Genomic DNA, 14,323 nt, shown 5'->3' with positions numbered 1-14,323 from the left:
ATTAGTCTCTCAAGTACACCCAATCCAAAAAAGAAATCCCCTGGCACTACAGGTCCTGAGGACCTTTGGCCTACCAAGTGACTGCTGCTCAGCTCAAAGACCACAAACCAGACCTCAGTTCAAGGCAAAAATCCCTGGCCTGGCAATGAATTGAACCCAGGGCCTCTGAATAAAAGGCAGACATGCTTACCCCTACACTATGGTGCTGGTTTACGAACACGTACTGAACACAGAAAGTTCAATGGAACTGGCCAACAATTGACCTGAGAATAAGAAAGGAAAGTCATAGAAGGAGAGGGTGGCCTTTGCCTAGAGGATTTTACCAGGCTTACTGGAAAAGGAACAGTGGGTGGCTTGTGAATATTGTCTCTTCATTTCAGTTTTACAATTTTTCAAGGACAACATACTTGAGGAAATATAACGTCATGGTGGCCATAGCAATTAATTATTTGAAGTAATCATTGGAGATGCACTCATAGAGACTAAGTTGTCCCCTCCCATCCTCAGTCCAGGCAAATCCAGGTATAGAGAAAAAAAGAAAAAGAAAGCTTGGCTCCTCTACCCAAAAAGCCAAACATCAGTCTAACAGTGTGTTGAGAGTCATTGTAATCTTTTACAGAAAGAATGGGTATCTTTGAAATGGAAGATTGAAATTACATACTGGAGTTTTATTTTTATTTTTGTTTAGGGCCATTAAAGACCATGTTAAGTAACTGTTACACATTTCTGATTGTTGTATTTTTGCAGCCCAGAATCGCTGCATTCTTCCCTTGGCAGCCTGCTGCCTTTCCCGTTGTCCAACCACTGTTCTGCTTTTCTTCCCCTTGAAGTTGTTGATTTGTAACCAGTAAGTTGTGCTCGATCTGAGATGCCCTCTTGCCTTAGTCTACCCTTGTTAAAGTCCTTACCTACCTCCTGGAATCACTTGTCAGAAACTTTGGATCTGCTATCAAATAGCTTAAAAATTTGTTTTGTCAGTTGCTTCCCATCCATTTTGAAGAGGTGTCCATAAAATTTCAGTCTTATTTTCCTAATAGACTCCTTCATTCGTTCATTTTCCCGATACAGTTCTTCATGTCCCCTTAACCTATATTGTCCATTTACAACTTTTGGACTCATTATCTTGCAAAGCATTTTTCTCTCAACTTTCTCAACATCTCTTAGACCAGCCCTTGGAGGCACTTACTAGTATATAGACATTCTGTTATAATCACAGTGTTGTTCGCCTGTAATGAGATTGCTTTCTTCTTATAAAGGTTGTGAATTCTACAAAAAGCAGTGACTATCTTTTCTTGCCTGCTGTTGTTGCCTTCCTTTCACATGTTTTCATTTAGACAATCTCAGAGTTATCTGAAGCTGTCAACTCTCTAAATCCTACCAAACCTTGTCTTTAGGTGATGGGATGCAGTTTTAATGTATGCCATGAACTTTGTTTTTTTTCAAAGGAAATCTGGAGCCTGGTTTCCTGCTTGTTCCTTGAATAGATATATCTGTTCTATAGCTGTGTCTATGTGTCTGGACAAGATTGCTAGGTTATCAGCAAATGGTAGGCAGTTGATCTTGATACTGCTAATATGTCAAGTAGTACTCCCCAGTCAACTGAATCATATGCTTTTTATGAAATCTGCAAAGATTACTACTAGACCTTTGACATGTAACTTTCCACTATTTTCAGACTCCATATCTGTTCAACACATCATCTTCCATTCCTAAATTCCTGTTGGTATTCATCAAGTTGGTGATCTGTCTGCTTATTACTAGTAACTTAATTTTTAGATTTTAGAGGAGGGTGAAGAGGAACATGAAGTTATTGAGCGCAGTGTCTCAAAACCATGTAATGAATTAAAACAGCAGAGCATTCTCATTGGGTGGTGTGAATAAAAATGAGTCTAAGCGAGTGAGCGTGTGCTTGCTGAGTGCCTGAGTGTCTCCCTGCCGATGAGCTTCCACTCCGCATTTGCGGTGAATAAAAATATAGAGCGGAAGCACAGCATACACTCAAGTGTCTGGAGCAGCCACTCAGTGTCACTGATCAAGGTCGTGTACGTGCCATGTATATAACACCTTAGACTATGATAACACTTCGATGACTTCCAGGTAGTTTAATGCTTAACATGGCAGACGACAGTGTGGAATTCCAGTCCGCTTTTATCTCCATTTTAAAGGAACATACAATTATGTTTTCAAAGTCACAGTTGCCGGATAAGAAGCACAAGAAAACAAGTGCAATAAATGCACTTCAGTGTGAGCTACTCGCTAAATTTAACTTAAACATTTCCGTCCAACAACTGTCTGATTCGCTGAATGGTCAGCATTGAGGCGTTCGGTTCAGAGCGTCCCGGCTGGGTCAGGGATTTTAATCGCCTCTGATTCATTCTTCTGGTCCGGTGACTGGGTGTTTGTGTTTGTCCCAACACTTTCCTCTTCATATTCGCACAACACACTATGCTACCAACCATCACAGAAACACGCAATAGTAATTACATCCCTCCATCTAAGTTGGCGTCAGGAAGAACATCCGGCCGTAAAACTGGGCCAAATCCCCATGTGCAAAACATGAAAACAAGACTGAAATATAAAGTAGAATTAAAACGCACGGGAAACAAATGCATATCATTAAAATAATGGGAGAAGCGGGTGATGAATCTAATGCAGGGGGAGAATAACCCTACCATCGGTCGTCTGAAAGGTAGGAAATCATAGCCTGAATATTACAACATTAATAAATTGAGGACAATGGTAGGCCTATAACATAAATAACAAACATTATGATGAAAATAATATATTGACAATTGAATGAAATTTTTAAGGAGCCAGATCTACAGGACCGGATGAGTTGGCCGTGCGATGAAGGGCGCGCAGATGTGAGTTTGCACCTGGGAGATAGTGGGTTCGATCCCCACTGTCAGCAGCCTTGAAGATGGTTTTCCGTGGTTTTCCATTTTCTCACCAGGCAAATGCTGGGGTTGTATCTTAATAAAGGCTACGGCCGCTTCCTTCCTACTCCTACGCCATTCCTATCCCATCGTTGCCATATGACCTATCTGTGTCGGCGTGACATAAGCAAGTTGTAAGATCTGCAGAATTTGTCATCCCTTCGACTTCCTACAGAGGCGTCATAACTGCAAACATCGGAGTTTCTCCAAATTCGGGAGTCATAGACAGAGCCAGGCCGTGATACATCCACACTGGATGAATTCTTCCTTTCCATTGCAAGTGGCCTGTACATTAATGCTAGGGACACCTTTTCTCCAAATGTAATCATTCCCATGAACATGTGGCTTCTGAATTTGTACCTGAGTACAGTCTACAGTTCCGACAGCATAAGGTAAGCTCACACGTTCATGCCACTTAGCCCGTGCTTCCTGCATCTAAGCAACATTTGTTGGAATTTTATCTAATAATCTGCTTTCATTTCTGTTCATGTTAAAACCTGCGAAAAAAATGTTTTTGACACAGTTCTCCGAGATGTCTTCACCAACTCCACTCTGAAACCCAGGGTCATCAACATAACTCAAGAAGATTTACATTTTGTCTTCATTTGTTAGTACCCAAGGAAATGCTCCACTAACCATTCAGCATGCTCCTTGAAAATCCACAGCCTGTTTCCAGTCATCTGACCAGGTCAGGAATGGAATGAGTGAAGCGGTGAGGATAGGAATCGTGCCGGCTGCCGAAGCCTGTCGCACTCCTCTGGGGCAATGATTAATCACTGACAGATGAAATGTAATGATATTGGAGAGTGCTGCTGGAATGAAAAATGACAGGAAAAACTGGAGTACCCGGAGGAAAACCTGTCCCGTCTCTGCTTTGTCCAGCACAAATCCCACATGAAGTTGCCGAGATTTGAACCATGGAACCCAAAGGTGAAAGGCCGGCGCGCTGCCTTCTGACCCACGGAGGCTCTTCAGCATGCTCCTTACTGGACCTTTATAACACTCTGTAATCGAGTTGAGATGATTCTCTGCGAAGTTTATACAATTTTCTTTTCCGATTAACCACCACCAATACCTCTGCCATGCTATTGATCTTGACACTATCATTTGAAGTCACCTACTGAGTTAGCTCAAGGGAACATGAGTAGGCGCTTACCGGAAAGAGTGCCTGCTTTATCTTTATTCACCAGAAATCTGGAGCGCCCACTCTGCTACTCGAGCGACTGGAGTGTGTGGTCAAGGTCACAGGTCTGCTGTGAGTGATTGCTTCCGACAGGCGGTTTTTATTCACCTCATTGCGAGTGCCTGCTCTAAATTCGCGAGTAAAGAGTGTGTGCTCATTTTTATTCACACCACCCATTGTCTCTTCTTCAAGGTGCTTGTTCAAGATAAGTTTTTGGACTTTTTTTTGTGGGTAAGGAACTAATTTTTATATGATCAATTCAGGAGTGGGGGAGCAGGTCACATTCAAATATACGAAAAAGGTACATTCAGTTTAGGTATACTGTATTTTATTTTTTAAATGAATAAATTATTAACAAATCTAACTCCTATTTTTCATATGGAGAGGAAATATTTCTGCTAATTTTTATTTTATTTTTGCTGCTCTGTCTTGCTACCTGATCCATTTCATTCACAGTGTTTTCATCCTTTTATCTAGTTACAGTAATTCAGATATTTAATTAGTAAAGTGGTAAAAATAATTTATTTATTCTTTCATCAAACCTCCTTTCTTATTTAGTTATTCCATGTAAAGTGAATTTTAAGTTTAGTTGTATCATTTCCGTAACTCCTATAGCCTAGTGCTTATTTTCATAATTTGTACAATAATCTCTGAGAACATTAGATCCAGAGAGGTTTTGAAAACCATGAAATTATGTAGATTTTTAATTTCCAAGCAGTCTGCAAGTACCATTGTTTAAAGTTTGTTTTTGTTTTATATGTATTGGAATATCTACCTTTATCTGTAATCAATGGTAAAAGGAAATTTGTAAACAGTGAGATATTTTATTTTAAATTATTTATTAATATGGAGAAATTTGTAATTAGTAAGAGGCCCAAATTAAATTTGAAGAAATATAACTTGGCTTCATTTCTACTTGATTAAAAACCTAATATAAATCACATTGCTCCAAGGTGAGAGATTTGCACATTCAAAGATCTTGTATATGATGTAAAGTCACACTTTTGGCTAACCTAGTACATATGTATTTTAAACTATTTGTTTACATCATCATCTGCCTGTCAATTATTTTAGACGTCCATTTTCGCTCCCCTGTATTTTTAAAACAATAATGAAAGAATCTTCTACTATGAAAAGAACTGCCAACTTTCATATTTTTTGTGCATTAAATTCTTGGACAGGGTAACTTCACTACCTTTTTCTTTTCTCTCCTATTTATAACCCTGTTTGCTAATTTACAGTATATTATATTATGCATTCTTTATTCCATACATTTTGTGGATGATAATGGCTCAAGCAGCAAGAAGTTTTATTATAAAAGGAATTTAATAGTTGCTTACCAACATTTTCCATCCTACTACATAATTTACAGTAGAGTATATTTTAGATTTTCTCAGAATTTTTTCTTTCAAGTAAAAAAAAAAAAGATAAATGTTTTGTTTTTTTCAGTTTGTTGATATACTGAGTACTTGGATAATCTGATTGAATTGCAATGAAGCATTTGTTTAGCTGTATACAATTAGGGAATCTTTCCTCTCTGATATATCAAAAAAAAAAAGAATGACATAAGTTTTAAACAGCATTGCTTAAATAAGTACAATGTTGGGAAATAAGCAACATATAAGTTTAGATTCTTGTACATTTATTTGATACACTTTTTATATTTTTTTTATCCTATGTAGTTTCTCCTTTTCAGTACACCCAGGCTTTCTTTGAGAATTGAGAGCGTGACTGCTGGGGATCCAACAAGCCTTTGGGCTGAGGATTCAACAAACATACATATTTTTATTTTTCTATTCTATGATAGTTTCTGGTTTGAAACTTGACACTATTTACAAAGTACAGGTACACTACTATAATAAAGAAGAATGTTCATATATTTAGCACCAATATCTTGTTAATGAGATTTGATATTATTTTGTCAGAAATCTTATTTTGTAGATATTTTTGCAGCATTTGTAGTAATCCTATGCATGTAGATTCGTATTTTCAAATTAATATTGATCTGCACATTTTGCGCCGTTGTAAGGTGTTATGTGAATTTTTAATCTAATTTTGTTGCATATCACTCAGTACACATCTTTTTTTAAGATTATGAAAAACTTTTATAATTTCAGTTGATAGATTTAATAACGACATGTTGTGTTATTTTCCTGCTGACATGAATATTTAGACTAGTCTTTGAGAATTGTTGATTTTAATTTTTCTTTGGTAAATTGTTCTGTTACGTATGATGTGTATGCTCTTTCTATAGAGCCAATTCAGTAAGGCCTCAGTTTGTCCATAATGAGGGCCATCCATGTTATAATGCTAGTGGATCTATTTAAAGTTACATCTGTTTCATGAGCAGTGGTTTTATTGTTATTTTATTGTACTGTAGATATGGAAAAAGTGTCTTGCTAAAATCTACTCTCAGAAAATGGTGTTGTTTTGAATTTTAACTGGAATGAGGAAAAAAATGTGTCAGTGATTACCATTTTAAGAAAATAGTAGGTGCTTATAAAATAGGGAATTAATGCACGTATAAATAGTTTGATAGACTAATTTATTTTTTTTAGATAGAGAGGAAGAAACACTTAATTCTGACTGGATATTCACCAGAATATATTAGTGATAGTTACCACTGCAACTAAGCGTAATTTCTGAAGTAACTTAGATAGCATTTGTATTCTTGGGTGGACGTCGCCTTCTTGGTTTCTTGGGTTTGGTTGCATGTGGCCTTGGCGGTTTAAGCCTCTTCAAGGGTGTCTCACAAATAAAATGTTTGCTTTCTATGCAGTATCGATTGCTCCATTTGTAGTTCTTTACTGGATCCATGATAATGCATTCCCATCTATGATCATCACCTTTCTTTAGCATAGAAAACCCTTGATACTTAAGTGGGTTGCCACCATTTGCTCCCCATACCCATCGCTTGAGTTCCCAGTTGTAAATTCCTCCCAGCCACCTTTCCAAGCGAGCTATGTAACACAGAGAAATGTATTAGTATTATCCATGAACATTTAGATCAGTAAAACACATATACCAAAACATTATCATAATGAAAAGTATCACTTAACTAGTCTAGTTGAGTTGATTATAGTTGTAATGGAAAGGAATAAACAAGTGGCAAAGGAAGTTATATATAGAGTGATAGAAACATTATTTGGAGCAAATAATGGGATAAGCACAATGACAGCCCAGTTGTGATGGAGCGCAACAAAAAGAGGGGACGAAGACAAACAGGAAACAAACGCAAAAGGATGAGGACAATCTCCCGCTTCACACACTGACATGTCATTGTGTTCATGCTATTGTGTGTTCCTGTTGATGATCCTATCTTTCTATACATGACTTGGTTATAGTGGTAGGTTTGTTATCATAAAAAAATGCCACATGAGAATGATAATGTGCCATTGCACCTTATAAAGAGAAGCCAATTAACAGGGTATAAATTTTAGCAGTTGTAATCTCTCTAGGGGATTGATATAAGCAGACCAAGAAAGAGCTGTGCCCCCGTGAAATAAATAAATAAATATATAAATAAATAAAAATAATAAAGAAATAAGATAACATTCAGTTAATCATCATATCACTCACAAAGAAATGATAAGTTGCCTGATAATGTATTTTCACAATATTGGTGTACTTTGTCTTTGTATCAGCCTATTTATGAGGGAAATTTGTAATAATTAAGTAAATAAATGACTAGCCATTTCTATTAAAAGAATGATTGCAACTCTACAGAGGTTGAAAAGATTTGGGTTTCAATCCCATTTCAACTTATTCCTAGTGTTTGTCCCTCCTTGTGGTGGGGTCTCCTACATGGATTCGTTATCTCCATTTAGTTCTATCGTGGGCTATGTCAGGTTAGTGACTGGCATTCTTTAGATCTTTGTGAAGACTATCATCCTATTGCTGTTTAGGTAGTACCTTTGGTCTCCTACCGAAAACTTCTACTGTGTAACCCATCTTGACAGTAGTATCAGCCCCTGTCCTTAGTACATGTCCAAACCATCGTAGATGCCTCTTGTGCATTTTATCTTGAGTCAGTGCAACACCAAATAGATATCTGTAATTGTTTAGCTGTTGGAGAGATTCATTTATTGTTGTTGTTGTTGTTGTTGTTGTTGTTGTTGTTGATGTTGTTGTTGTTGTTGTTGTTGTTGTTGTTGTTGTTGTTGTTGTTGTTGTTAACAAATACTTTGTCAATGGGAGATATCATTTTGGCAGTGCTTACAGTAGCATAGCAATGAAATTAAATGGAAACATATAACAACATAAGATAAAGCACAAAGTTAGAAAGCACAATATGACAAGAAATGATATCAAAACAAGAAGTGGGCTAAGTGAAAACAAATAGGAAAGCAAGAAACAAGAAAACAAGAAAAAGAATACATACAAATTCACAAATACTTATTAGTAATGTTGTATAGTTTAATTACAATTCATATAGGAATTCATACAAATTTGACAAAGTATAGGTAAAAGTATTCCATTACAAATAGCATAACATAATAATTGTAATGAGGTTATGCAGGAATTCACACAAGATTTACAGAAGATAACTAAGAAGATTCCATTAAGATACAAATAGTGTAACATAATAATTATCAGGACTAGAATTTCTGTGTAAATATATTTTTAATCATAGGCTACAGTTAAAATTTTGTCTCTCTCTCTTTTAAAAATTTGGTAATGGTTTAACGTCGTACTAACGCATTGAAGGTTTTCGGCAATGCAAGAATGGGAAAGGGCTAAAATTGGGAAGGAAGCGGCCATGGTCTTAATTAAGGTACAGCCCCAGCATTTTCCTGGCGTGGAAATAGGAAATCACGGAATTCCATCTTCAGGGCTGCCTGCGGTAGGATTCGAACCCACCAGTTATATTTTTATGAATTAGGATATTTGGAGTGATTTAAAACATATTTCATTTTCGATATATCTGTCTAATATTTTACTTGTTTTTACACATTTAAGAGAAATCTCACATATATTTACAAAGTTTTACATTCTATTTTAAATGAGTTCCGTATTTTATGATTTTAAAATTATTCTTATCAGATAATAATAACAATAATAATAATAATAATAATAATAATAATAATAATAATAATAATTGTATGGCCGCAGCTACCACGTGCAGACGTTTTAATTTGACGCCATCTGGCTGTCTGCTCATCAATTTCGATGTTCCGTTTTACTCTAGGCCTACTAAATGGCAGAGTAAGTTGAATCTTTCTTGGGCGCCTGTGGCTGTTTTAAATAATTTTGACGGGTAAACACCAAATGTGTCACCAGAGATCTTTTACTTGCCGATATCGCTGACTTGGGGTGTCGATTAGATTTTTTTCATCCCCTTCAGAAATCCGACTACCTCTGCCAGGTTTGAACCTGCTTACTTGGGATCCGGAGGCCGACACTCTACTCCTGATCCATAGAGGCAGTTTAGAAAATAACTAAGAATGTATTTTACTAGCATCATTATTTCAAAGCTAGATTCTGGTATTTGTATTAAATCAGAAAGCAAGTTATGTTCTATGCACATTCTTTACTTTCTTGTTGGCTTTGGCCTTGTGACCCATATGAAAAAGTTAAGCTCTTTTTCTCTGGCTTTTTAAAAATTCTTATTTTGTGTAAATATTTACTCTATCATTCCATAGAAATTTATACAAAATTATCAGGATGTTGAAGTATTTTGTTGAAGGATCTAATATTTTTGAGAAAAGTTCTAAGACTGCTGAAGGCATGAATTCCAGATGTCAATTCTCTGGAAATGCTTAATGTTGTAGGTAACAAATTAGGTAGTTCATATCCTTGAAGTAGAAATATTTGAAAATCTGCAGGTAAGAAATACAAATTCAAATAAATTCTGCGTGTTCAATATGAGCCTAATTTTTGACACTGTTCAGATTTACATATTGTGATTTATATGTATGTCCTCTGAATGTTGTGATTTTCAGAGATCAAGGGAGAAAGTAGGTCTATTTCTTTCAATCAATCAATCAATCCTGATCTGCATTTAGGGCAGTCGCCCAGGTGGCAGATTCCCTATCTGTTGCTTTCCTAGCCTTTTCCTAAATGATTTCAAAGAAACTGGAAATTTATTGAACATCTCCCTTGGTAAGTTATTCCAATCCCTAACTCCCCTTCCTATAAATGAATATTTGCCCCAGTTTGTCCTCTTGAATTCCAACTTTATCTTCATATTGTGATCTTTCCTACTTTTATAAATGCCATTCAAACTTATTTGTCTACTAATGTCATTCCACGCCAACTCTCCGCTGACAGCTCGGAACATACCACTTAGTCGAGCAGCTCTTCTTCTTTCTCTCAATTCTTCCCAACCCAAACATTGCAACATTTTTGTAATGCTACTCTTTTGTCGGAAATCACCAAGAACAAATCGAGCTGCTTTTCTTTGGATTTTTTCCAGTTCTTGAATCAGGTAATCCTGGTGAGGGTCCCATACACTGGAACCATACTCTAGTTGGGGTCTTACCAGAGACTTATATGCCCTCTCCTTTACATCCTTACTACAACCCCTAAACACCCTCATAACCATGTGCAGAGATCTGTACCCTTTATTTACAATCATATTTATGTGATTACCCCAATGAAGATCTTTCCTTATATTAACACCTAGATACTTACAATGATCCCCAAAAGGAACTTTCTCCCCATCAACGCAGTAATTAAGACTGAGAGGACTTTTCCTATTTGTGAAACTCACAACCTGACTTTGTGAGTGATGTGATATCCTGCCACCAATTGATTCATTCTTTTCTTGTTTGCACTGTAGCATGGTTCCCTCTGGATCTGCTTATATCAAGATAGTACTAAAGTTTATTCTCTGTTGTTGGTTTCTCTGTGTGAGGTGACAAATGGCATACAGTAGATGTTATCCAGCTCCTGCCATGGATTGTAGAGCAGTATAATATGTTACGTCCTGTATAATGTAGTTTCACTTCTCTACCACCTATTGACTTTTCAAGCATTTCTTGAATGCCATCTTCTGTTAGAGGTTGACAGTCCACACTGCTATTCAGGTTTTTAAAATGATTGCACGGAAAGGCAGATCGGTTGATGTGATGTATTATATCAAGCATTAATTCCCCTGCCTTAATGTGCTTTAATAGCAGCTTCACACTGCATTTGTTTTCACTGATCAGTTGAATGAGATAATTTTCTTTGTTGTACTTGGATTGACCAAACTATTCCATTTTTCCATCTTATTGGACATTTTCTTATTTAGAGCCCATCCTCTTTGTCTTGAATTGCATCAGTGTTAGCTCATAACATTTTTAAGCATGCCTGTATGTCATTTGTAGGGCCGGCTATTCCTGTGTACTATCTGGACACATTCCTCTCATTCTTTCAACACCATTACTTGGCAGTGTATTTGCTCTTGTGATTTGCTGTGGTGGAATGTTTCTTCTTCCATTAATGCCTGTTGACTTGCTAACCTGAGCAGAGTTCAAGTGGGCAAGTAATTGATGAAATGGCTTCTGGTGGAGGAACAAAGAAATCATGGATGTTACTTCTACAGAGACTGTAGATCATTTGTAAAGGTCATGTACAAATAAAAAGAAGACAAAAACAAACGAACTAGAGTAATGTTTATATCTCAGATTGGGGCAAAGGCCAGCAACAATAATGATTATATTTTTAATGGCAGTGAGGCTATATTTAGAGTGACGTGACTTGTGCTTAACTTGACCTGAATTGGTACTTCTTATACTTCTGGTTACCTGCAAAATAGAAGTAACCTAGCCCCATTGGCCCATTGTGTAGTAGACGTATGTATGTCTGCCTCATCTGGAGGCTTAGGTTTAGGTTTTAATTCCGATTTGAAGGTTGGAATAGAGGTTCATTGAACTTCATTAGGTCAGTTAAGGAGCTGCCTGATAAGAAAAGTAGTGAAGCTGGTCATGATAGCCATCAATGAGGCTGAGGAACCTAGCACTGACTATGTGTCTCCAATATCTGCACGCCGAGTAGCAGTCACTTTGAAAACTCAAGCCCATAACTGACTATATGGCCACGGTTTTTGTTTTTGTATTGTTTTGCAAAACTATAGTTAGTAGTACCATTCACCCGAACATGGGAGTGAATCCTTTTTTTCATTTTCTTGATATATCATCCTTCTTGTCTCTACATTTTTACTTAAGTTATTGAACGAAAAATGAACAAAATATTTATGTAGTTATTTCTCTGAATGTTATACGTCGTTACTATACTTAAATAATAATAATAATAATAATAATAATAATAATAATAATAATAATAATAATGCCCTGAAGATGGTTTTCCATGGATTCCCATTTTCACACCAGGCCACGGCCGCTTCCTTCCCACTCCTAGCCCTTTCCTATCCTGTCGTCGCCGTAAGACCTATCTGTGTTGGTGCGACGTAAAGCAAATTGTAAAGAAAAAATTAATCACCACCACCATCACCGTATGGCCTTGGCTACTATGTGCAAACATTTTGATTTGATGCCCGCATGCCAGTTTTGACGTTCCGTCTCATGCTACCAGATAGCAGAGAAACTCTTTTTGGGCACACTGTTACTGATTTTTAATTAATTTTGTTGGGTAAACACCAAATGTTTCATCTTTTCATGCCAAAATCGTAGGACATGGTATTTCGAATTGACTTTTTTTTTCCCTGCTCTTAAAAAATCTGACTACCTCTGTCGGGTTGGAACATATAATCAAGGGCTAACAAGTGAAGACATTGCATTTTTTGTCGAATTGACTGCTGCTTATGATACGATGTAGGAAGAAGGACTCCTGTACATATTGATCAGTCTTCCCCTGTCGAACTGCTTGAGACTGATCAGTAACATCCTCTCAAAGAGGCACTTCCGAGTACCTCAGAGTAATCCCATTAGCAAACAAAGGAGACTGATAATTATGATATAATCAAAACGAATGCAAAAGAAACCGGATATGCCGACGAATTGGCCCTGGCATTTAAACACAAGAAGTTCAGAAATGTTGGAAATGCTGAAAATTGCTGAAAAATCACTGCAAACTACCTTAATATTTCACCAAGTGGAGACTCGAACAAAATCTTTCCAAAACCGAAGTCAGTAGTAGACTATGAACTGGAGGTCCGTTTGAACAACACAGTACTTCTTCACCAGAGTCACCCAAAATATTTCGGAGTGACTCCGGATAGGACACTGCTTTTCAAGAAACATCGTGAAATTACACCTAAAAAAATAAGCACATGAAATAATCTCATCCAGAAACTCTGCAACTGGGGAGCATCACCAGATACGCTTCGAACTTCCGTGCTCCATTTAGTGTCCTTTACAGCCGAATATTATGCTCTGGTGAAAGACAGTAGGCACTCAGCTCAATACAAGTTTGAGAACCATCTGGGTGCACAAGTACTATTCCACTGTACTTGCTCCCAGTACTCAGGAACATAGCCCCATCTGCGCTAAGAGGACAGGATACACTGGTGGAGGTGTACCGTATTCTAATATAATGAATAATCTCCTACTTCCTATCCATGACGACATTCCCTCTTTGACAATAAACCGGCTTCGTTCCAGAAATCCTCCCCTGCATCTAGCCCAACAGCTTGTTGATAGTAACTTCAGCATTTATGCCAATGGCATGTCGTTTGGACTAAGATGCTGAAGTACGTAACCTTATCGACCCTGTAGAAAAAAACCAAGGTCTATAAACTCCCACGACATGTGTGGAAGAGTCTCAATCGCATCCGACCAGGACACGGAGTATGTACATGCTACCTGTGCAAATGGGGTAAGCAGTGGGGCTTCGAACCAAACCATCAGACACATCGTTGTGGAGTGCAAACTGAGAGCCTACCTGGGTGATCTGGGCTACTTTTTCAGTGCTACACCATAGAGCTTTGATTGTTCTTTGGTTTGATTGGACTGGACGTTAGGTTATTGAGAATTTGTTTTTAAAAATCGATTGTTTGTGTTTTATGTTCTGTATTTATAACAAATTTAATTTCATGTGGGAAATCATACGCTAAATAAATGAATCATTGGGACCGAACTTTATGTAGGATCAGCAAAGTGCTCTGGCTTTGTTTAAGACTTGTCCGGGGTTTTAAACAGAGACATCTTTTCTTTTCACCTCGCATTGCTCCTATTGACCCCCTAAAGTTGCCAGGATTCAAACCTGGGACACGTGAGTTAGACCGCCTGCACCAGCATGATCCCTCCCCAGCGATCTTCCT

The 14,323-nt window shown here is 37.3% G+C and overlaps 2 protein-coding genes across 3 annotated transcripts in view; one reads left to right on the top strand and one right to left on the bottom strand.

Moving 5' to 3' along the window:
- barc (RRM1_TatSF1_like and RRM2_TatSF1_like domain-containing protein barc) overlaps window positions 1–14,323 on the top strand; it is a 396,586-nt gene that overhangs the window by 87,729 nt on the left and 294,534 nt on the right. The window lies entirely within an intron of this gene.
- LOC136857212 (snaclec botrocetin subunit beta) overlaps window positions 4,422–14,323 on the bottom strand; it is a 95,503-nt gene continuing 85,601 nt past the window's right edge. The window contains exon 3 of the mRNA XM_067135680.2: window positions 4,422–7,079. Coding sequence (XP_066991781.2) covers window positions 6,772–7,079 — 308 coding nt within the window. The 3' untranslated portion in view covers window positions 4,422–6,771. The remainder of the gene's footprint in view (window positions 7,080–14,323) is intronic.

The sequence above is a fragment of the Anabrus simplex genome, chromosome 1, assembly GCF_040414725.1.
Source record: "Anabrus simplex isolate iqAnaSimp1 chromosome 1, ASM4041472v1, whole genome shotgun sequence".
Classification (NCBI taxonomy): domain Eukaryota; kingdom Metazoa; phylum Arthropoda; class Insecta; order Orthoptera; family Tettigoniidae; genus Anabrus; species Anabrus simplex.
This window is presented reverse-complemented; position numbering and strand designations above follow the sequence as displayed.